Source organism: Chiloscyllium plagiosum, unplaced genomic scaffold, assembly GCF_037043375.1.
Source record: "Chiloscyllium plagiosum isolate Xiang-an unplaced genomic scaffold, Cpla_swu_hap1 HiC_scaffold_12, whole genome shotgun sequence".
NCBI classification, from domain to species: Eukaryota; Metazoa; Chordata; class Chondrichthyes; order Orectolobiformes; family Hemiscylliidae; genus Chiloscyllium; species Chiloscyllium plagiosum.
This window is the reverse complement of record NW_028270150.1, coordinates 30,877,851-30,903,634: the sequence shown is the minus strand read 5'-3', so window position 1 is coordinate 30,903,634 and position 25,784 is coordinate 30,877,851. Positions and strand designations below refer to the sequence as shown.

At 39.6% G+C, this 25,784-nt stretch overlaps 1 protein-coding gene across 2 annotated transcripts in view; it reads right to left on the bottom strand.

Moving 5' to 3' along the window:
* Positions 1-25,784, bottom strand: part of paxbp1 (PAX3 and PAX7 binding protein 1) — a 51,427-nt gene that overhangs the window by 3,188 nt on the left and 22,455 nt on the right. For both annotated transcript variants that reach the window (XM_043701318.2, XM_043701319.2), the window contains exons 9-16: positions 25,493-25,595; positions 23,205-23,320; positions 22,711-22,910; positions 21,409-21,556; positions 20,611-20,732; positions 15,094-15,170; positions 6,283-6,349; positions 4,951-5,097 (exon numbers count right to left, since the gene is read on the bottom strand). In XM_043701318.2, the coding sequence (XP_043557253.1) occupies positions 4,951-5,097; positions 6,283-6,349; positions 15,094-15,170; positions 20,611-20,732; positions 21,409-21,556; positions 22,711-22,910; positions 23,205-23,320; positions 25,493-25,595 (980 nt within the window). The remainder of the gene's footprint in view (positions 1-4,950; positions 5,098-6,282; positions 6,350-15,093; positions 15,171-20,610; positions 20,733-21,408; positions 21,557-22,710; positions 22,911-23,204; positions 23,321-25,492; positions 25,596-25,784) is intronic.

Genomic DNA, 25,784 nt, shown 5'->3' with positions numbered 1-25,784 from the left:
TTAAGCATGGCCTTAAAATAAGTCTGCAGTAGTGAGTAGAGTGGCTTCTTTCTTGATTATATACTTTATTGAGCTATGTCTCTTGATTAAACTTAAAATATAAGCCATAAGTATTAACTTATCCTGGAGCAGTGTTTTGAAGAGGAATATTTTCTGGGTCTGTAAATTGAAAGAAGCAAAAATGGCCCTTAGTAGAGTGAATATGCTCTTCTTGTCGGATGTGGGAGTTTAGGGAGAATTTACGGGTTACTGAGGATTATATCTGCAATAAATTCCTTTGGTTGCGAAACCAGTCAGATCGAATGGACTGGTTCGAGTGGCCGTAAGAGGCAATGAGGAATTCACAAGAGCGAGGGGATGTGATGGATGGCAGTTCCAGGAAGGGGGGGAAAAGTCTCAGATACAGTCACATAGATGGGTTAACTCCAGGAAAGGGAAGAGAGGTAGGCAGGTAGTGCAGGAGTCTTCTGTGGCAATCCCCATTTCAAACAAGTATGCTGTTTCGGAAAATGTAGGGGGTGATGGATTCTCAGGGGAACATAGCACGAACAGCCAAGTTTCTGGTATTGAGACTGGCTGTAATGTAATGAGAGATAGGTCAGGTTCCAAGAGATCGATTGTGTTAGGGGACTCTGTAGTTTGAGGTACAGACAGACGTTGCTGTGGCCAGCAGCGAAAAATCAGAATGGTTTGTTGCTTCCCTGGTGCCAGGATCAAGGATGTCTCAGAGAGGGGGCAGAATTGTCTCAAGGGGTCATTGTATATATTGGAACCAATAACATAGGAAGGGAAAAGGTTGAAATTATGAAGGGAGATTATAGAGAATTAGGCAGGAATTTCGAAAGGAGGTCCTCGAGAGTAGTAATATCTGGATTACTCCTGATGCTACAAGCTAGTGAGGACAGGAATAGGAGGATAGTGCAGATGAATGCATGGCTGAGGAGCTGGTGTGTGGGAGGAGGAGTCACATTTTTGGATCATTGGAAGCTGTTTTGGGGTAGAAGTGACCTGTGCAAGAAAAATGGATTGCACCTAAATAGGAAGGGGACTAACATACTGGCAGGTTTACTAGAGCTGCTTGGGAAGATTTAAACGAGTAAAGGGTGGGACCCAAGGAGATAGTGCGGAAAGATTTCAATCTGAGACTGGTACAGTTGAGAACAAAGGCGAGTCAAACAGTCAGGGACAAAGCAGAGAACAAGGTAGGACTGATAAATTAAACTGCATTTATTTCAATGCAAGAGGCCTAATAGGGAAAGCAGATGAACTCAGGGCATGGTTAGGAACATGGTACGGAGATATCAGAGCAATCACAGAAACATGGCTCAGAGATAGACAGGATTGGCAGCTTAATGTTCCAGGATACAAATCTACAGGAAGGACAGAAAGGGAGGCAAGAGAGGAGGGGGGGGGGGGGGGGGGGGGGGAGGAGTGAAATTTTTGATAAGGGATAGCATTACAGCTGTACTGAGTGAGGATATTCCCGGAAATACATCCAGGGAAGTTATTTAGGTGGAACTGAGAAATAAGAAAGGGATGATCACCTTATTGGGATTGAATTATAGACCCCCTAATTGTTAGCGGAAAATTGAGAAACAAATGTGTAAGGACATCTCAGCTATCTGAAAGAATAATAGGGTGGTTATGGTAGGGGATTTTAACTTTCAAACATAGACTGGGACTGCCATAGTGTTAAGGGTTTAGATGGAGAAGAATTTGTTAAGTGTGTTCAACAAAATTTTCTGATTCAGTATGTGGATGTACCTACAAGAAGGTGCAAAACTTGACCTATTCTTGGGAAATGAGGCAGGACAGGTGACTGAGGTGTCAGTGGGGGAGCACTTTGGGGCCAGCAACCATAATTCTATTAGATTTAAAATACTGATAGAAAAGGATCGACCAGATCTAAAACTTGAAGTTCTAAATTGGAGAAAGGCTAATTTTGACGGTATTAGGCAAGAACTTTCAAAAGCTGTTTGGGGGCAGATGTTCGCAGGTAAAGGGATGGCTGGAAAATGGGAAGCCTTCAGAAATGAGATAATGAGAGTCCAGAAACAGTATATTTCTGTTAGGGTGAAAGGAAAAGCTGGTAGGTAAAGGGAATGCAGGATAACTAAAGAAATTGAGATTTTGGTTAAGAAAAAGAAGGAAGTATATGTCAGGTATAGACAGGATAGATCGAGTGAATCCTTAGAAGAGTATAAAGGTAGCAGGAGTATACTTAATAGAGAAATGAGAAGGGCAAAAAGGGGACATGAGATAGCTTTAGCAAACAGAGTTAAGGAGAATCCAAAGGGTTTTTAACAAATATATTAAGGACAAAAGGGTAAACTAGGGAGAGAATAGGGCCTCTCAAAGATCAGCATGGTGGTCTTTGTGTGGAGCTGCAGGAGATGGGGCAGATACTAAATTGTATTTTGCATCAGCGTTTACTGTGGAGAAGGACATGGATGATATAGAATGTAGGGAAATAGATGGTGGCATCTTGAAAAATGTCCATATTACAGAGGAGGAAGTATTGGATGTCTTGAAACGCATAAAAGTGGATAGATCTGCAGCATCTGATCAGGTGTACTCTAGAACTCAGTGGGAAGCTAGTGAAGTGATTGCTGGGCCCTTTGCTGAGATATGTGTATCGACAGTAACAGGTAAGGTGCTAGAAGACTGGAGGTTAGCTAACGTGGTGCCACTGTTTACAAAAGGTGGTAAAGACAAGCCAGGGAACTATAGACCAGTGAGCCTGACGTCAGTGGTGGGCAAGTGGTTGGAGGGAATCCTGAGGGACAGGATTTGGAAAGGCAAGGACTGATCAGGGATAGTAAACATGGCTTTATGCATGGGAAATCATGTCTCACAAACTTGATTGAATTTTTTGACAAAGTAACAAAGAGAGTTGATGAGGGCAGAGCAGTAGATGTGATCTACATGGACTTCAGTAAGGCGTTCGACAATGCTCCCCATGGGAGATTGGTTAGCAAAGTTAGATCTCATGGAATACAGGGAAAACTAGCCATTTGGGTACAGAACTGGCTCAAAGGTAGAAGGCAGAGGGTGGTGGTGGAGGGATGGTTTTCAGACTGGAGGCCTGTGACCAGTGGAGTGCCACAAGGATTGGTGCTGGGTCCACTACTTTTCATCATTTATATAAATGATTTGGATGTGAGCATAAGACGTATGTTTACTAAGTTTGCAGATGACACCATAATTGGAGGTGTAGTGGAAAGTGAAGAAGGTTACTTCAGATTACAAAGGGATCTTGATCAGATGGGCCAATGGGCTGCGAAATGGCAGATGGAGTTTAATGTAGATAAATGCGAGATGCTGCATTTTGAGAAATCAAATCTCAGCAGGACTTATATACTTAATGGTAAGGTCCTCGGGAGTGTTGCTGAACAGAGAGACCTTGGAGTGCAGGTTCATAGCTCCTTGAAAGTGAAGTCACAGGTAGACAGGATAGTGAAAGCAGCGTTTGGTATGCTTCCTTTGTTGGTCAGAGTGTTGAGTTCCAGGAGTTGGGAGGTCATGTTGCGGCTATACAGGACATTGATTAGACCACTGTTGGAATATTGCGTGCAATTCTGGTCTCCTTCCTATTAGAAAACTTGTTGTGAAACTTGAAAGGGTTCAGAAAAGACTTACAAGGATATTGCCAGGAGGATTTGAGCTATAAGAAGAGGTTAATTAGGCTAGGGCTGTTTTCACTGGAGCATCGGAGGCTGAGGGGTGACCTTATGGAGGTTTACAAAATTATGAGGGGCATGGATAGGATAAATAGACAAAGTCTTTTCCTTGGGGTGCGGAAGTCAAGAACTAGAGGGCATAGGTTTCGCGTGAGAGGGAAAAGTTATATAAAGGAGACCTACGGGGCAACTTTTTCACGTAGAGGGTGGTACGTGTATGGAACGAACTGTCAGAGGAAGTGGTAGAAGCTAGTACAATTGCAACATTTAAAAGGCATATGGATGGGAAAATGAATAGGAAGGGTTTGGAGGGATATGGGTTGGGATATCTGGTCGGCATAGATGAGATGGGCCGAAGGGTCTGTTTCCGTGCTGTACATCTCTATGACTCTATGTGTTCTTCACCTTCTCTGTTCTATGTTAAACTCTCTACTTTTAAATTCTATCCTTGTATTCATAAACTCAAGTAACCTACAGCTTTAAAAAAACCCAGCTAATAACAGCCTCTAAAATTAAAAGTACTACTAGTCTCGTGGCACGATTTTAATTCCATGGATGAGTATTTTCACAGTCACATTTGAACAAATATAACAATAAAGCACTGAAGGCTTAGAACAGGTTGGAGTATGACTTGTTCAACATCTAGCACCCATTAGTGAGCAACTAATAACAGTTAGTTATTACTCAGTGGCAACAACCCATCAGGCTAAGAGTTCAAGACCCAGTATGTTGGCTTAAGCACAAAATCTAGATTGACACTGGAATACACTGCGACAGAAGTGTTACATTATTAGGCATCAGCTTTTGGAAGAAACATTAAATCAAGGCCCCATCTACCCTTTCAAGATCTGAACACACTATTTCAAGAAAAGTAGGTGAATTCTACCGTGTTCTGACCAACATTTATCCTTCAAAATACCTGAAGGAGACGTCATCTATGAGACTTTGCTATGTCTGAAATGACCGTGTGCTTTCCAACATTTCTTTTAAAACAGTTATTATTGTGGTGGCTATAAAGTGGATTGGCAAATTCTGAAGATATTATCTAAATGCAAACTCTTTCTTTTGTAAAAGTTAATTGTACTGCATAATGTTTAATATTGCATGGGGAACCCAAGACAGATATAAAGTTAGAACATGGAATCAAATGTTCAACTCTACATTCTCATTTCACAAGTGTTGATATAAAGCTGAAAAGAACAGAAATAAACAGCAGAGAAATTGCCTTGGGATCCTTAAAGCTTTTCAGTGTGTACTTCAGTTTACTTACACTCTGACATTTCTTCAGGCTGTCATCTCCAGGATCTGAGTTCTGAAGAGCGAGAAGAATGTAGCGATTTAAAAGACTATCGACTGTTAGCTCCTGCAATGTTCGATTTGAGATTATGCCAGTCCACTGCAAAATGTTATCCAATAACTGAAAAAGTAATAAAATTTAATAAATTAATTTGAAAGCTATTGTTTATGTCAATAATTTGAGGCTGGCAACCAAATTGAAGCCTATTCTGGGAAAATATTTTCTATTCAAACATATATCGCAAGATAGAAATTTTCCTGCAGCTGATGGAATGTGTTTGTCATATTCTGTTATGCAATAAGATCTTTTAAGAACAATGGAGAAAAAGCAAACTAACATTTCACTAGCACAAATCCAGACAAAAAAAATGCACTCAGATCATATTAATCTATTGCTTAGTTTGTCTTAAAATAAGTCCTTGAAACAAAATAAAATCTGTGCTATATTATATGAATGAAGCATGCAACGGAAATTGATTCAAGAAATCTGCACAGCAAATTATTTGTCTGAAAACATGGCAGACACAACTTGCTTGCAGAATCACAACAGTTGCAGAGATAATACACTATACTTTGAAGACTGCCATTTTTGACTTCGTTTGATTCAAATAATTCATATGTGCAATACTTCAATCTCTCACCTAAAGAATGTTAAATACACTCATATGTACATAAAGAGTGGAGCTGGAAAAGGCACAGCAGGTCAAGTATCATCAGAGAAGGGGAGTCGATATTTCAGGTTGGAACTTTTCATCATGATGGAAAATTCCAACCTGAAATGTCGACCCCCCTTCTCCTCTGATGCTGCTTGACCTGCTGTGCTTTTTCCAGCTCCACTCTTTATGTACATAGTCCTCACTATCTCCATATATATTAATATGCCAAACAACAGAAATAAAACATCTCAACTGAATCTGTAGCAATCAGTAGATTCAGATTAATACAACTAATGCTGTAAACCTTTGAATTCAATGAGGTATTCATACTTGTCTTCACAAATTGAATAGTCCCAAAGCAATGTTATTATAAAAGTAGCACCAAAGGCACTGTGAAATGAAAGAACAGTACAGGGCAAACGCCGTATCCGCAGAATCATTTTCTGTGGTTTCAGTTACCCGCAGTTTACTGCGACCCAAACAATTTACAGGGAACATTCCAGAACCAGGGACCGGGGGCTGCCGGGAAGGTAAATTTCCTATTTAAATGAATCGGTTCTATTCTATCCGCAATAGGTCTTGGAACGTATCTCCCGCGGGTATGGGGGGGACTATTGTAACATTAAAATAATACATTTTTAAGCTCTCACCTTAAGTGCTGACCAAAACTGTCGCTGAAAAAACAGGTAGGGTCCTGAGTTCTTGTTCTCCAGCACACTACAATAATACATCAATGAGTTACTTAGATTTTTTTCATATAAAAAGCATGACATAAAACATACAATTTGTTATACACTTAATCCAAGTTTTGATTGGGAGTAAAATGAAGGTAGAACACTTGAAGGTAAAATCAATGCTCATTAAAGTGAGGGACATTAGCACAAGTAAATTACCATTTCATTTCTTCATGTGCCTAATGTCAGTTAAGCAAACCTTTATTAACTGGCATTTATGGGCCCAGGAGTGTACAAGTTGATCAAATAACCCTATGCATAGAGTTCCAAATACTTTACTTACAGCAGACTCACAGAAATGTGGTTGACTCTTAACTGCCCTCTGGACAATTAGGGACAGGCCATAAATACTGGTCTAGCCAGTGATGACCTCATCTGTTAATGAATTTAAAAAAACTGAAATAATAATGCAACTTTGCCTTTAAATAAAAACTTACCAGAGATTCTTCTCACTTATATCCTCAACTGACTACTCTGATATCGTGGAGATTGCGTTAATACAGTAAACTGTTATTTGAGGTGTATAATTTTAGCTGGTTTATTGATAATGCCAATTCACAAGGTGTGGTTAAAACAAAATTTGCTGTAACTACTGTCAGAACAGATGAGAGACTAAAACATGACAAAGACACTGTTCTAATCTCTTCATGCACCTTCCTTGTACTGCCCATTCTGTAGTCACTGTTGAGATGTTCATGAGGTAGCTAAAACTGAAAAAGGAAATTTAACTCCATCTTGGCTATCCATCCAAAATGACTCTCTATTCCTTCTTTGCAAATATTTCTTAAAGAATTTCACTACCAACAGCCTATTAGAACACTTCTGGGCTTTTCATGAAATGCATTCTATATATTCAAAGTGTGAGTGCACTCGTGCATGCACAAGAGAGAACTCTTTAGCATCAAATTTAGTAGATATTCACTTTCATTTTCCCATTTTAATTGCTCGTTATCTTTCAAGTCCACCTTTTCCAAACCATTTTGGATACCTCCTGATACTTCCTTTCAAAATTGAGAATTCCAAATTTTAGCACTGTTTTCTTTTAATTAAGGCTTCTAAAACTTGCAGTTCATTAAGATTATAATTGCTACCAGCTCAAGTTTCCACTGTGTTTCAAGGCCAGAACAGAACACAACACTCAAGTTGTGGTATGACTAGAAAACCACATCCCAATAAAGTTAAAAATCACACAACACCAGGTTATAGTCCAACAGGTTTAATTGGAAGCACACTATCTTTCGGAGCGACGCTCCTTCATCAGGTGATTGTGGAGGGCTCGATCACTGTATTCTAACAGATGAAAGGCTTAACAGACAATCAATTTTTCAATGTATAATTTCAGTTACATCACACTGCAAATTTTTGCTATAAATACTGTGTTATGATCGAGCCCTCCACAATCACCTGATGAAGGAGCGTCGCTCCGAAAGCTAGTGTGCTTCCAATTAAACCTGTTGGACTATAACCTGGTGTTGTGTGATTTTTAACTTTGTACACCCCAGTCCAACACCGGCATCTCCAAATCACGTCCCAATAAGACTGCCTCTGATCTGTATGCTTCTGTTTTGGCTAAATAGTTCATTGTTTTTCAAAAATTATTGCCAAAAGAACCTAGCAGACTAACCTATTGATTCTAGAGCCCTACAATGATAGATCTGAATAGCATTTAATACATTTCTGGACAAATGGTTGGTATTCCAAGTTTGAAGCAATGGGGACTCAGACACTAGGTACAGGGGTTAAATTAAGATTAAAGCAGGACAAGGAAGAAAAACAGAAAGCGAGTGGTCTGACAGCTCCCACTGTCTCAGCACAGTGAATCATGTGTCAGAAGCCAGTTAGTCATCATCCAGAGGAAAGGCAATCGACTAATGCAAAGCAAGGGACTCACTCATTCAGAAGCATAGGCCGCAATGTCATGGAAGAGTGAATTCTGCCACGAACAGGGTCATGGTCATGCTATAAATTTAAATACCACTGTCTTATCAACCTCTCTTCACTCTTTTACTTTTTCTGCACTGTGCCACCTTCTCAAAACAGTTATCAAGCATGATAAAAAAAATGACAAAATTGGGTCTTACTAGCAAGCTTAACTGTTTAATTTCATATTTAGAAATAGTACACAGGCATCCAATCTCTGCCAGAACGTCACTGACCATGCTTCCGAAGTACCATTATTCCAGTATATATAGCCACACAAAGCGCTATTTTCCATGAATTCATATATATCAGTAGCAGTCTTATGGCAATCCTAACCTTCTTCAGCAGTTAGTCTCGGTATCAATTCATGTAAGCAATTATATAATGAAATGACTGAAATAATCTGAAATGAGTTCTAACTTATTACTAATTCATGTTTCAACAGTACAAATTGGACTGCTAAATTCATGGTATTATTTAATGGCGTGATTATCCATAATCCCAAGTAAGCCCCCCATTATGCACACACATGGCCTTTGATGTTAACTGGATGTGACAGGATGCAGGAAGTCTATGGATGCATATGCATTGTTGACATCACCAAGAAGGGGGCAAAGGAAAAGTGGGAACTGACTAAATGAGCTTTCCCTTTCAGTGGTGTCTTGAGCGTAGATCTCAACCGCCATTCCTGTGCAGTGGTTGTCACACAGCCACTGTATCGGATAGGGCCTTTCTGGATGGATAAGGAAAAATCCATCTTCTTGTCTGGATATCAAAATGACCAATAAACTGCCTTTGCATATGCATATAGGGCTGGTGATGTCAGCTGGCTGCATTGCTATGTTTCTATGGATGGCACGGTGGCACACTGGTTAGCACTGCTGCCTCACAGCGCCAGAGACCCGGGTTCAATTCCCGCCTCAGGCAACTGTCCGTGTGGAGTTTGCACATTCTCCCCGTGTCTGCGTGGGTTTCCTCCGGGTGCTCCGGTTTCCTCCGGGTGCTCCGGTTTCCTCCCACAGTCCAAAAATGTGCTGGTTAGGTGAATTGGCCGTGCTAAATTGCCCATAGTGTTAGGTGAAGGGGTAAATGTAGGGGAATGGGTCTGGGTGGGTTGCTCTTCGAAGGGTCGGTGTGGACTTGTTGGGCCGAAGGGCCTGTTTCCACACTGTAAGTAAGCATCCAAGGAACAGGAGAATCGACGTTTCGGGCATAAGCCTGAAGAAGGGCTTATGCCCGAAACGTCGATTCTCCTGTTTCTTGGATGCTGCCTGACCTGCTGCGCTTTTCCAGCAACACATTTTAAGCAAATTTCCTTCAAAGCCAAGTTTCAAGATTATTCGTCAGCAAAAGCTGTTTTAATACAATTTGCTTTAAAAACATACAATGTCTTTACCTACAGAACAACAACAACATATAATCCATTTAGACTGCAATATTTTACTTGGTTTCCATTGGAAAGCTAAAATATCTTAAAAGCATTTCAAATGTAAGATCAGTGACGTAACAGCACTAATATTGTAAGGAAAACTGGGAACAGGAAACCACGAATGCAGAAAACAAAAGGGCCCCATGTTTAGTAAAACACTAAAATTTAAATGGACAGCATTGGTTACACTCGAAAAATATTTTCCATTTGGAATCACTAATCTGCCCTTAACTGTCACTAAGACCTCCCTCAAGTTCTTTTAATGCTCATTAATATGTAATAATGATCTGGCTCGGCTGCCATTTATTTGCTTAGTGGACTTTTACAACAATCAAAAGTATTTACATGATTACTTCCAGGCTACATTTTTATTTCAGAGTATTATTGAATTAAACTTCACCATCTATCAGAATAAGATTCAAACCCATATTGTCCAGAACATTACCTTGATGTCCTAAGTTATTAAACAGACAAAAAAAACCAAAGAACTGCAGATGCTAGAATTCAGAAACAAAAACTGCTGGGCAAACTCAGGTCTGACAGCATCTGTGGCGAGAAGGCAAAGTGGTTCAGGTGGAGTGACCCTCCTTCAGAAAAGGTCTTGAATGGGTCTGTTCTGAATAAGAGTCACTGGAACTGAAAATGTTAATTCTGCTTTCTCTCCACAAATACTACCAGATCTGCTGAGTTTCTCCAGCAATTTGTTTTGGTTCTGAATTATTAGCCAACTGACATTACCATTCCACCACTATCTCCCCACTAAGTTGGGAGTTGGAGTGACTGGAGGTGTTATCTGGGTCACCTACTACCTGAGCTCAATGAGCCAAGTTTTCAGCTAAAACCTTTTCCATCACTAAACAATGAATGTTAAATCTGGCAGTAACAGCTGTACTTAAATTGTAAATTGATTGTAATAAGACATTTATTTTCTTGAACCAATATACAGATTTAAATAAAAGCTTTATTTTTCTAGTAATGCAAAGTTTCAATGCTGCCAACACTCGCGAGTCATGAAAATTTCCCTGACATTTCAATGCGGTCAATTAGTGCTTGGCGAGCAAGGGAGTTGGTCAACAACAGGTCAACTTGTGCCATCAAGGGCTTTAATAGTGCTATATTAAAAGCTGCTACGATTACAAATAGAGAATGCAGAGGATGGATCAGGCAGAGTTAAAGGAAAGATTGACAGTTGCATTCAGTTCTTTTTAGAAGATAGGCTCAGCAATGCAGAGGAATACAAATGGGCTAGGAAAGGACTACAAATGCATAATGAGCAGGAGTAAAGCTCACATGCCACTTATGGTGGACACACACACTTCCTCTGGGAATGAAACAAATGCAGCAGCCATATCTGATGAGAGATGGTCTCTGCATAAAGACAGACAGTATAGCTTGCCCACCCAAAGGGAGCCTGCTGTGGGTACCCAATGCAATGCTGTAGCAAAACCAGAAGACCACCTCCACATATGCTGTAGTCACTAGCGTATCACAATGCTTGAGCACACAGATTGTCACATAATTGCACATAGATTGTTAGTGGGTGATTTTTATTTCGTATAAGCCACTGTGCTTGCTTTGTACACCTCTATATTTGTTGAAATCCATGGGAAGTGCCTTTTTTTCCTCCTCTCATTCATGTTTGGAACTGCAGCTAGCACCTCTGACCGTGATCCTTTGGTACAAAGCCATTCCACAGCTCAATGTACCCTGTGACCTCTGAGTCATTGTAAAGAGGTCAGCTACCTTGTCTTGTATCACATGATCAACATATTAAAGGATGTGCTGAGCTAATGCTTTGTCATGCAAACTACTCTCCTTGCCAACCTCACAAAGTCATTAAAGCACTTCTAGATTTGGACCTATGTTCATATGACCATTCCTGCAAATGCTTACTTCATTGATCACCTCCAGCCACACTGTCCTCATCAACCTTTCTGGTCTTCTCCTGTCCAAGTAATTAGGTGAAGAAATAAATATTGCCCTTTATTGCAAGAGGGATAGAGAATAAGAGTACAGAAGTACAGCAATTCTAAAACTATACTGTGGTATAACAGCATACTGTGTACTGTTTTTGTCTCCCTGTATTGGATGTAGTTCAGAGAAAGATTCCCATGCCGATTCCTGGGACAAAGGATTTGTCTTACAAGGAAAGCTCATCATAGAACTCTTGACAGGGATGAATTTCATTAAAAGCCACATCTCTACTTGGAGACATGCATTTATGACAAGGACTTTGAGTATACTTTTGCAAACGAGCGAGTCAAATGTGTCCTTTGTCGTGGGTTAATGATCAAGGCCATCATTCTTACATTTGCATGGCCACTGGATATTGGGTCCAGATGTAATTCTCCCTCATCCTCTTCCTTGAAGGCAGCAGTATGCCTACTCCTGTGGTTCATTGCCAGTTCAACTTCTCTGCCGCAGAACATTGTACACACAATCACAATATGGGAGACCCTTGAAGACCACATTAAAGGAATCTTCAGAATAACCTAAGTGCTGGACCATTAGTTTATAAGCCCAACTATCTGCTGAATGTTCACTCTTCTTGTCTGCAGGTGAATGTAGTCCTCAGCCTTGGTTTTGGGATTTAGCACTAATGTGAGCTGACATATATTTAGTAGGCGAGCTGTTGTCCAGAAAGGGTTTTTCCTTTGCACAAACAAATCAAAGAATAGCAGCTGAAAAATAAAGGTGCTGAAGAAATTCAGCAAGTCTGGCAGCATCCGTGGATAAACAAAGTTAATATTTCGAGTCTGGACTGACTTTTTTGGAACATTTTCCAGCATTTGCAGCACTTTGCTTTTATTAAGTAATGTAAGTTTCTTGGAACCTTGTGTACATCTGGAGGATCCTTCTGCAGCAGTCACCAACATTTTAAACAGTGATGGAGTGAAAGACTTAGCTGATCACAGACATACCTAGCTGCTGTGAAAGAGAGCTGATGACTAAACACAAGCAGCCTGTTAGTCTATGAAGACCAAACCTGAGGGAATCCTGTCATGGAGTCAATCCAATTATCTTCCTAGACTCTCTTGCTCAATCAGAGAAAAACCCTATGCATTTCCATGCCCTTTCAAACAAAGCACTTGTTGGCTGCTTATTGCAACAATAGGACATCTGTGAGATGTCAACCAGCAACCCAAGTCAACCCTTAGAAAGGTTCTGTAGTCCACAAATTAAGCACTACAGTCACTTCACTGACAAGGCAATGACCACCCATCACACTTCAGTGGCCCTAATTCTTCTACAGCATACTATGCAAATCAACAACCGCTCCCAACTTTACAAGCGTGATCTTCTGAGATACTGGTGTCCCATTACGTCTATGTAGCTTAGCCTCTGTACTCTCTGAGCTGGGTATGGATTCCTTTGAACATTCAGCTGCCTTACTGTCACTATGTAACCTCCATGTAGACATCATGTGTCACTGGTGCTTCTCTGCCAGTTGCTGGGCCTCGTGTAGTTGATGCAGTCTCTCACTCTCACCCACACACTACCAGACTGGAGCAGCCAAACTTAAAGTGCTGAGCATCCGTCATTCGTTGCAATCGTCATGGCGCAATGGTTCTCATCACACATACATAGCCTGTATATGCAGCATGGGACCAAGGAGATAATCATTCAATTTCAGTCCTCCACACAGATCTTCCACTCAGCAATCCCAGTTCAAGGTTCCAAGCCTTCAGATATTTTACCTGAGACCTCCTGCTTGCAAATGATGCAGTACTCTATGACTGACCGTTACAGGCAACTGCTGCTCAACTCATGGCTTCTTTGAGTAGTCAAACTGTGGACCCTCTACGGAACCTGAGTGTCCTGGGGAAAATACTAAAACTGTATAAAAGTGAGGTCTATGGACTGCTGAACAGGCTCTCATAAATACATGTCACTGGCCTACTTGATCCTAATTCACCCACCTGACTGTCTTGAGAAATCTGTCCAGCAACAGGAAGCTGATGGGGAATCAGTTCTTCCACTATTTTACTGGCACCCCCGACTTCAAGCATGTCACCATGGGACATGTAAAATTCTACCCAATGGGATCTGACTTTATAACGGTAGCATTTATGAGGGAGTTCAAAATACATCAAAAATTGGAATACTACATTTTACCTGTATAAAATGCACCATACTATTTCCCCAGACACAAGGAACTACACATTCCAATACAGACAGAAAAATGTTGAGTAGCAAAAAAATCCATATGTAGAATGTGAGTAGAAAAGCATTAATCTAAAGGCACAGTATTTCACATATTTCATTCCAGTTCACAGGTAGTATGCCTTCACCCACACAAGTTAAACGACGCAAAAATACACTTGCAGCATTAAATTAGATCGACCATCTTGCACGTGCACAGTGAACAGGTTTCATGTTACCAAGCACTCAAACTACAAAAGTAATTGAATTCCATAAATTAATACTTGGTACACTAAGTTTCTGCATTGCAAATGTTTTCAACAGGAAAATATTTGAGCTTCTAACACACTCTTAAGGTTTCCATATTCTCTTATGAAAATATTACAATGAATACCATAAACAATAATGTACTAATGTGCATGTGGGGAACAACAATGAACAGACAATTACATCCAGAACAAGCAAATAGCCAGAATACAAAATATTCTTGAATTGGAGGAGATATATAAAAGGTGGATTCCTGGATCATCACTGAAGATATTTATGGAGCTCAATTTATTATTAAATGAGGTAATGGACATAGAAAAAATGTGAAGCAGTTAGATTACTCACCGAAGTAACAATCAACAGGAAAGTAATTTCCTTAGTCAAGCTGCTAGATGATTTGGTTATCATCTAACTAAATCATCAACCAGAAATTGCTCACTTCTGTGATTCAATGCAAGTTTGGGGCAACAGTTTGGCATCAAAACCACAGTGCCGTGTAACTGGTTTGCTATATCTTACAGAATTCAACCATATTGGAATAAGGCAAGGAAAATTGCACAATCATAAGTTCATATTCAAATTAATATACTGTTGGTTTGAAGAGAAATCTTGTTACATCCCAGTCTGGATAAAATGGCAGGACAGTAAAGCATTACAGTGTCATTAGATAAAATTAGCTGTACATTGGATATTTCAGGAGATTAGTCCAATTATTTTTGCAGCCAGTTTTGATAATTTATTCAAGTGAATTTAAATTCAAGAAATAACTTCCTGCCCAAAAGTTGATTTTAACGCAAGAGAGCATGTCATAAAATTCTGTGCTCCATATATCGCTTGAAATAAGTAAAAAGGAGTCAAAATATTATGTAAGTTAAGCATAAAATACAGTAGGAACACTTAAGGTTTGAGATTTTGAAATCCAAGAAATAAAAATCTGTAGATCACACATTTGGAAAAAGTAAACATACCTCTTTGGATAAAGTGGCACAAAAACATCTTCATCCACTGCTTTCCTGATTCTCAAGATGATGGTCTTTAGTAAAGTCTGAGAAAATTTGAAGTGGTTTATTCTTTTCAAATTAAAACAATCAGTGTGCTGGCATTGTACACAATTAACACTTACAAAATTAAAGTATGAACACAGTAAAATAATGTTCAAGGATTAATATATATTAAGCATATATTAAAATTACCAGTCAGCAATAACTGTCTAACCCTGAACTAAGGGTTCTCCATTTGAAAGAATTTAAATATAATTAGATTAGATTAGATTAGATTACTTACAGTGTGGAAACAGGCCCTTCGGCCCAACAAGTCCACACCGACCCGCCGAAGCGCAACCCACCCAGACCCATTCCCCTACATTTACCCCTTCACCTAACGCTACGGACAATTTAGCATGGCCAATTCACCTAACCTGCACATTTTTAGACTGTGGGAGGAAACCGGAGCACCCGGAGGAAACCCACACAGACACGGGGAGAATGTGCAAACTCCACACAGACAGTCGCCTGAGGCGGGAACTGAACCCAGGTCTCTAGTGCTGTGAGGCAGCAGTGCTAACCACCGTGCCACCCTAGGCTAATGCTTCAGTTCTGTACTGAAGGAGTGCAGCACCATCAGTTACGTCATTGTACAGGTGAACCACAAATCTGATATTTAGCCTCTTGAGCTAAAATATTATACAGTATTATTCAAAGGGAGATTTTACTTGTGTACCATCAATCCTTCCCTCCTGACAGTACACAAGAATTGGTGAGCGCATTTTCATATATCATCGATCACTGCTGTCAAACAATTAAGCCATTGCAAAATCCATCACCCATAATTTCAAAACGGTTAGTATTGTTAGTGTGCTCTACATCTATTAAGAGAACATAAAACAGTACAGCATTATACAGGCCCTTCAGCCCACAATGTTGTGCCGATCTTTTATTCTACTCTAATATCAGACTAATCTACATATCCTTCATTGTGCTATCTTCCATGTGCTTATCCAAGAGTCGCTTAAATGTCCCGAATGTTATCTGACTCTACCACCATTGCTGGCAGTGGATTCTATGCACCCACCACCCTGTAAAGAATTTACCTCTGACATCTCCCCTAAACCTTCCTCCAATCACCTTCAAATTATGCCCCCTCGTAATAGCCATTTCCGCTCTGGGAAAAAGTCTCTGGCTATTCACTGTATCTATGCCTCTCAACTTGTACATCTCTACCAAGTCCCCTCTCATCTTTCTTTGCTCCAATTAGAAAATTCCTAGGTCCCTCAACCTTTCTTCATAAGACATGCCCTCCAGTCCAGGCAGCATCCCAGTAAGTCTCCACTGCACCCTCTCTAAAGCCTTCACATCCTTACTGTAATGAGGCGACCTGAATTGAACACAATATTTCAAGTGTGGTCTAACCAGGACTTTATACAACTGCAGCATAACCATGTGGCTCTTAAACTTAGTCTGCTGCTAATGAAATTAAAAATCACACATCATCAGGTTATAGTCCAAGAGGTTTATTTGGAAGTACTAGCTTTTGGAGCATGGCTTCTTCATCAGGTAGCTGTGCAGCATAGTAAAGGATCACTGTATCATGCATGCAACTGATATGATATATTAGACAATCTAGATGCTGTTAAGATTTTCATCTTTTAGAATGGATTGCAGGTTTCAATTCATTAACTTCCTTCAAGTCACATTTTCAAGATAACTTAAGGTTTTATTAAAAAAAAGGTGACATCTCAGCTCAGGCAATGCATTGAAGGTGTGAGGTTAGAGTCTGTCTGTATCCCAATCTTGAGTCAGACTGGTTCTATTTCCAAAGTAGGAATTTATAAAATGTTACATGGATATCATCTTTTTTTTTATAAAACCTTAAGTTATCTCGAGAATGTGACTGGAAAGTAGTGCTGGGATTTACATATTATTGAACTGAAACCTGCAACCCATTCTAAAAGATGAAGACTTAACAGCAATCTCTGTTTGCTCAATATATCGTATCAGTTGCATGTGTGTGTCTTATGATCCTGCTCCACAGCTACCTGATTAAGGAGCAGCACTCCGAAAGCTAGTACTTCCATAGGTGTTCAAAGTTTGTGAGAAGATTTGTAGCTCGGGTGCTCGTTGTTGTGGTTCTGTTTGTCGGCGAACAGAACCACAACAGCTAGTACTTCCAAATAAACCTGTTGGACTGTAACCTGCTGTTGTACAATTTTATCTTTATCCACCCCAGTCCAATACCAGCACCTTCATATCATGGCCTGCTAATGAAAGCCAACACACCATATGCCTTTTTGACAACCCTATCAACATGGGTGGCAACTTTGAAGGATCTATCGGCATAGACCCCAAGATCCCTCTGTTCCTCCACACTGCCAAGAATCCTGCCTTTAACCCTGCATTCTGCATTCAGCATTCAAATTCAACCTTCCAAAGTGAATGACTTCACACTTGTCTAAGTTCTACTCCATCTGCCACTTACCAGCCCAGTTCTGCGTCCTGTCAATGTCTCGTTGAAAACTGCAACAGCCCTCCATACTATCTACCACTCCACTAAACTTCGTGTCATCAGCAAACTTAATATCCCACCCTTCCACTTCCTCATTCAAGTCATTTATAAAAATCATGAAGAATAGAGGTCCCAGAACTGATCCTTGTGGAACATCACTAGTCACAGAGCTCCAGGCTGAATACTTTCCATCTACCATCATCTTCTGTCTTCTATGGGCCAGCCAATTTTGTATCCAGACAAACAGATTTTCATGCCACCTTATATTCTGAATGAACCTACCATGGGGAACCTTACCAAATGCCTTGCTAAAACCATGTGCACCTCATCCACTGCTCTAACTTTAATGTGTTTTGCCACATCCTCAAAGAATTCAATAAGGTTTGTGACACATGACCTGCCCCTCACAAAGGTATGCTATCTCTAATCAAACTATGTTTTTCCAAGTAATCATAAATCCGGTCTCTCAGAATCCTCTACAATACTTTACCCATGACAAAAGTGAGACTCACTGATCTGTAATTCCCAGGGTTATCTGCATTCCCTTTCTTGGACAAAGGAATAACATTTACCACCCTCCAATCATCTGACACTACTCCAGTGGACAGTGAGGATGCAAAGATCATCGCCAAACGTGCAGCAATCTCTTCCCTCGCTTCCTCGAGTAATCTAGGGAATATCCTAGCTGGCCCAGGGGATTTATCTATCGTTATGAGTTTCAAAATTTTCTGCACACCTTTATTCTTAACATCAACCTGTTCGAGCATATCAGTCTGTTTCACGCTGCCCTCAGAAACATCAAAATCCCTCTCAGTTGAGAATACTGAAACACTGAGTGGCATGGTGGCAGAGTGGTTAGCACTGCTACCTCACAGCACCAGAGACCCGGGTTCAATTCCCACCTCGGGCAACTGCCTGTGTGGAGTTTGCACATTCTCCCCCTGTCTGTTTGGGTTTCCTCCTACAGTCCAAAGATGTGCAGGTCAGGTGAATTAGCCATGCTAAATTGCCCGTAGTGTCAGGTGAAGGGGCAAAAGTAGGGGAATGGGTCTGGGTTGGTTGCTCTTCGGAGGGTCGGTGTAGTCTTGTTGGGCCGAAGGGCCTGTTTCCACACTGTAAGCAATCTAATCCAAAAAAGTGCTCATTAGGGACCTCCACCACTTCCTCTGACTCTGGGCGCAAGTTCCCTCCACTACCCCTGATTGGCCCTACCCTACTCTAGCCATCTTGCTCCTCACATAAGTGTACAATGCCTTAGAGTATGCCTTAATCCTATCTGTTAAAGCTTTATCATGCCCCCTTCTAGCTCTCATCCATTCTTCAGTTCCTTCCTGCCTATCTCATAATCCTCTTGAGCCCTGTCCGATTCCTGGCTCCTCAAGTAAACTTTCTTTTTCCTCTTGACTAGATAGTTCATATCCCTTGTGACCCAAGGTTCTTTCAATCTACCATCCCTTCTTTGCCTCAGTGGGACAAACCTGTCCAGCACCATCAACAAGTGCTTCGAAAACAACCTCCATATTTCTGTCGTGCATTTCCCTGAGAACATCTATTCCTAATTTATGCTCCCCAGTTCCTGCCTAATAGCATTGTAATGCCCCCTCACCCAATTAAATACTTTCCCATACTGTCTGCTCCTTTACTTCTCCATGAGTATAGTAAGCTGTGATCAGGGAGTTGTGATCACTATCACTGAAATGGTCTCACACCTAAAGATCTGACACCTGACATGGTTCATTGCCAAGCACTAAACCCAATATGGCCTCCCCTCTAGTTGGCCTATCTACATGTTGAGTGAGGAATCCTTCCTTGACACACATGACAAAAACTGCTCCAACCAAACTATTTGAAGTAAGGAGGTTTCAAATAATATTAAGGAAGTTAAAGTCACCCATGATGACAACAACTCTGTTACTTCTATACCTTTCCAAAATCTAGTAGTTGCTATTGACAGGAGCCTAGTAAACTTGGGGAATGAGACACTGTATTCAAGAGCCTAGGACATGCATCATCTATCTGGATAACCAATTTGATTCTTTGGGATCACTTCTCAAGCACCTTAATAATAGTTTGCTTTTGTTTCTGCTCACATCAAAATTTAAATACAATCTTAGATTTATGCAGATAGGTGCCATTTGGCCCATTACGCCATCTTTCTGTACAGGGAGACAAACAGTTTTATCCCTTTTTCTTTATTCAGTTTTCTTTTGAAAGTTACTCTTAAAACTATTTGTGTCAGCCTTTCAGGGCTTATATACCAGTTCTGATCGTCTAGTTTTATGAATGATACTACCAAGCTGGACAGGGTTCAGAAGAGATTTACCAGCATTTTGTCAGGTATGGAAGATTTGAGTGAAAAAGGAAGGTAGGATAGTCTTGGACTTTTTTCACTGGAATACAGGAGGTTGAGAGGTGACCTGATAGAGGATTTATAAAACAATGAGAGGTGGAGATAGAGTTGATGGCAGTTGGCTTTTGGCTAAGGTGGGAATTTCAAGACAAGGGAACACATTTTTAAGGTGAGAGGAGAGAAATTTAAAAAACAACAGGAGGCAAATCTTTTATGCAGAGGGTGGTTCGTGTGTGGAATGAACTTCCTGAGGAAGTGGTGGATGTGGGTACAACTACAACATTTAAAAGACTTTTGGATGGATACATAAATAGGAAAGATTTGGAAGGATATGGCCAGGAGTAGGCAAGTGGAACTAGTTTAATTTGGGATTATATTCAGCATGGACTGGTTGGACCGAAGAGTCTACTTCCATGCTGTATGGCTCTATAACAACTCTCCGTGCAAAACATTTTATGTCACCTTTGGTTCTTTTGTCAACCACCTAAAGCATACAACCCTGATGATCGATCCTTCTGTCGAAGGAAACGGACTCTCTTCATTTACACTAAACATTTCTCCAAAATCGCCCCTTAACCTTCTCCGCCATAACCGGAGCAGAAAAGGATGAACAGAAAAGGTAACAAAAACATACCTGCGTGTATTTATTTTCTCCATTTACAACTGAAGGATATCCTTCAACTAACTTCAGTATTAATTTGACCAGTCTGGATGTCTGAGACGATGACAGAGGATCCCAAACATTTTCTGCTAGACCTAGGGCGAGGATTAAAAAAACATTTTCTTCCTGCTTGAGATTTTTTGGTACTGAGTTATTTAGTTTTCGTGGAAAATTTTTGAAAAGTATACAATTGTTTTGATTATGGATAAAGATTGAAACAACGTGCAATATTAATGCCAATATTATAATGTGCAAATGTAACAGTACTCAGGTCAGAAAGGTCAGGATCACTTCATTTTTAAGTATCAGAATTAATGAGTTATTTATTTTCTATTAAACCAACCAGTTATTCTAGCAGTAACTGAGTACTTCTGCAATGACTGTATGACAATTTGTAATAATGCCAAACCCTGCACGTGGCTAGACCTCATGCAATCATTACCTCTTTAAAAGCAATCAGTTAAAAAATTAGCACCAACTTTTCTCTACTTTACCTCACCATTTCTTGATTTTTTAAAAAAAAGACAATTGTATCACTGTCAACCACAAGAGTTTACATTTCTTGTCTTGTTAAGCAACACGTTCCAATAAAACACAATGTGAACTTACCTTTGTCAAGATATCTGCATTGTGATCATAGCAGCTACTTTAATAACTAACTGGATATAGATAGATAACAATGCTGAAATGGGGAAATGTTGGGCAATTTAGAGGGTGCATTATTTGGATAAGACATTCTATTCCAACTTTTATTATTGAAGCTTTAATTACCTGTCAGTTTTGGTAAAACCACTTTTTCTACAATTGCAGGCAACAGGTACGTGTCAACATCATCCATCTGAGGATCCTGCCCTTCTTCACATCCGTAAAACAGCAATGATTCGAACCAGAGCATACTTTCAAAGTCACGACAATTTGGCTATTGGAAAAACAGTGATTATGCAATGTGTATTTTTCTCCCTAATAGAACACAAATAAAGCTTTGAAATAGTCATTAATTGCCATTTCATTTTCTGAAAAATGTCCACTATAAGCTTTGCAGTTTAAAGTAAACAAATGTTATCTAGTTCCTCCCTGCAGTAAAAGCAGCAGTTCAAGAAGACAGCTTACCGTACCACAACCTTTTCAAAGGCAGTTAGGGCTGGGAAACAAATGCTGGCCTAAGCAAGGGATTCCCTCATTACAAATAAGTAATTAAAAAAAAGCTGAAAACATTACATGAATTTTTCAGGATGGTTATAAGATTTGGCTTTTTTAAAAAATAAAATTTGATTGGCAAACTAGACTTTGGTTTCTAAAAAGAAATTCAGGCCCATCAAATCAGGTCGAAATGTCATGCACTACGTCATTGAAAGGATGCATTCAGATTAATCTATGGATGGGTAGAACTACATTCACCTGATACACAGCAAAACATATTAATCAGAAAACATGGTACACTACTCTCGAGGAGGGTAAAGGGTATGAATGCAGAAAACACGGAGTTGAACTCTAAGCACATGGACAAAGCTCCCTCTATTTTGGATCTTCATTCCCTTCTCAAACCATGTGAACAAAACAATCAATCAATCAGTTTGGCTTTGCTGAGATAGACAGGAGTCACCATTTCAGAACAGGTGACACATGATCTGAAGTCACGCAAATTTAAAAAATTGTCAGTTTGCTGTTGCTGTAGATTCAACCCCATAACATATACTAGAAGTGACTGCCTTTCATTTTACTGTCCCCTTCAAACAATAGTACTTTTATTTACATAAACAAACACGTAGACCAATTTTCACATGAATAAAATTATCTGTATAAGTTATGCTCCTTTCACCCCATTCCTTCTCAGCTGCACACTATTTTTAAAATCTGTACAAGCTTTTCTACTCGTATTAATCTTGAACAATTCTTGAACAAAAGATCAAGAACACGCCAGTTGATTCATCAAGTTTTTATCCTTCCTGGTGGGAGATTGGGAAAGATTACATTCCTAACGCAATAACAATGCTCCACTATAGAATGCTTTGATAAATTCTGAACACCTCTGAGCCACAATTTTTTTTAACCCAAGCAATTTCCAGGTCTCACCTCAAAAGGATTCCATTTGATGAGTTGCAACCGAATAAGTGGATTAAGCAGTTTTGGAAGGCAGAGACCAATATATGCATCTTTATAATGAACATAGTACATTTTTCGCCAGACTTCAAATCGGGTCTTAATGCAGTCAAGTGTACAGAAATCATCTAAGACGTCTTCAAATACTTTTCTTGATTCATTAACAATTCGATCTACAAAAGATGTTAGTGTTTTAAAATATTCATTGCAAATCGGTTGTTGCATTACATATACACACTTACACAGAAGCAACCCTTGGACAAAGTTTCACCAAAAATATGAAAACAAACAAACACTAAGTTAATGCAAATAAATTCAATCCCTGCAATGGATTACAGTTCCTAACGAGCATTTTCCTAGATAATGTCCTTCATCAACAAAACTTTAACATTTACAGTTTTCTAAATATTGCTTTCATTGATTTTGCAATGGGAGTATAATTTCAGTAAATTTTGCAATAGGCATACCGTTTTCCATATTAAAGCTATTGATATCTGTAGAAGTTTCTTCATCATCACTTGATAGACCTTCATGGTGTTCTGCCATCTTTCCTGCTTGCTCTCTGGCCAGTCTTCGGCGTGCTCTAATTAATTAAAAATCCACAACTAATGCCTGACATTTTCATTAGGACCATTTGCTTATCAACATTCATTTTTCTTCTAAGACTATAGAACAATAGAATGTCTCAAAAATATATGCACTTCATTCATTTAATTTCCTCAATTTACAATTTTTCTTTGTACTCTCAATGACAATGTTAGTTTGAGTCTTAGCCATTAGCTGCTCACTTTTACACACCTTTGGTATCTTTTGCTCACAAACACCAAATATGATTAGGAATGCTCCAACTTAATTATAGTTCCAACTGAAATGGTGTATGAGCATGGTGTAGACATGGTACAAAATACCTGGCACGATGTAGAAATAAATGTAGCTGCCTCAGTACCACATGAGGACAGAAATGACTTGCATTTATACAGTATTTTTAACAAAGTAAAAATGTTCCAAAGCGTTTCATAGGAACAACACTAAACAAAATTTGACACTAACCCATATAAAGTGGCTTTCAGGCAGCTGACAAAAGCCTTGTTCAGTAAGTTTTAAGGAGTGTCTTAAAGGAAGAAAAAGGGATAGAGAAACAGTGGAAGAAGTAAGGGAATTCCAAAGCTCATATCCCAGAACACTGAGGAAATAAGCTTATGTTGTGTACTAAAAGTTGGTTAATTGGAACATTATAGGTACCTCAGGGAACTGCAGGGCTGAAGAAAATTACACAGACGGTAAAGAGCAGAGCCATTGAGAGATTTGAAAACCAACAATTAAAAATTTTAAGCTGAAAGTGTCAACCAAGAACCAATATAGGTTAGGTGAGCAGAAGGATGATGACTGAACAGGACTTGATGGGAGGTAGGAATTTGGCAGCAGAGTTTTGGATCACCTCAACTATATAGAGGGTAAAAAATGTGAGAAGTCACTTTAGAGTTCGTTGAAAATGGTCAAGTCTAGAGGTAACAAAACCATGGATGAGAGTATCAACAGATGAACAGAGACATCAGCATAGTCAGGTGATAGGAAGAGTTAATCTTAATGATGGCACAAAAGTATTGCCAGCAGATCTCGTGGTCAAGTATGACACCACTATTCAACCTCAAATATTTGCCAGGGTGAGATGAGCGCTAGGGAATGGAGCTTGTACGAGGGACTGAAGATTGTACCTTTATGAGGATATGAGAAATACGATGAGTACGGTATTTGGTCTTGAGTCGATTGCATCATTCAATAAAATCATGGTTGATCAGACCGTGGCCTTAATTCCACTTTTTGACTTGAATCCCATAACCCTGAACTTCTGCCTTACTCCACCTTGAATGTAATCAATGATTCTGCCTCCATTCCTCTACGGAAAAGAGAATTCCAAATACTAACCGAAGAAATTCCTCCCCATCTCCATCCTAATTGGGAAATCCCTTATTTTAAAGCTGTGTCCTTCCGTTTTAGATCCTTCCTGGAAGGAAACATTCTCAGCATTTACCCTCAGAACCTTGTGTCTCAATAAGACTGCCTCTTATTCTTCTAAAATCTGTTGAGTATAGACCCAACCCACAACACTTTCTCTTGAAAGACTTCCTTCATTTCAGGAATCAGTCTAGTGTCCTTTCCTGAACTATTTCCAATGCATTAAAATCCCTTCTTAACCAAGGTGACCAAAACTACATGTTACTCCACCAATGCATCAATTCCCTGCATAGTTGCAGCAGACTGTCCCATTTTTATGTTTCATTTCCCTTGCAATTAGGGCAACATTTCATTTGTCTTCTTATTTATAACTAGTACCTGATGATTTTTTGAAAATCATTACACTTAAGTCCCTTTGTACCACAGAATTTTGCAGATTCTCATTTAAATAATATTCTGCTTTTCTGTTCTTCCTACTAAAGTGACCAACTTGACATTTTCGCACATCATATCCATCTGTCAACTTCTTACCCACTCACTTTAACCTATGCCCCTTTGGAGAGTATTTTATTCATCCAACTTGCTTTCTTACTCATCCTCACATCAACAGCAAAACATAGCTGCAATCTGGGTCTTCATTTAAGTTATTAACATGGATTATAAATAGCTGAATCTCCAACATTCAAGCACGGGTCTTACAAATGCTTAGTTGGCAGAATTTTATGCACCCCCCATACTGGTATCAGACAAGCCTGCTTTCAAAAATGTAGAATGGTTAATTTTAAATGTGCAATCATACCTACGAGCCTCTCTCTCTGCAATCCTTCGCTGTTTAGCATTTTCTTGATACAGAGCTCGGTCGCGACCAAATGCATCCAGACTTGGTGTCACAACGGTTTTGTCTGCAAACGTAAAGTGAACAAAATTACAAACAGATTTCTTACAACAATTTCAAGTAACATTAAACTCAATTTTCAGAGACCATAAAATTTAAGCCAATTGAAACCCACACCATTAGGTGTTTGTAAATGGAGTCAGGTTGAGTAAGAACTAATACAATTACCATTGAAGCTTAATTGGTTAGAGGTAAG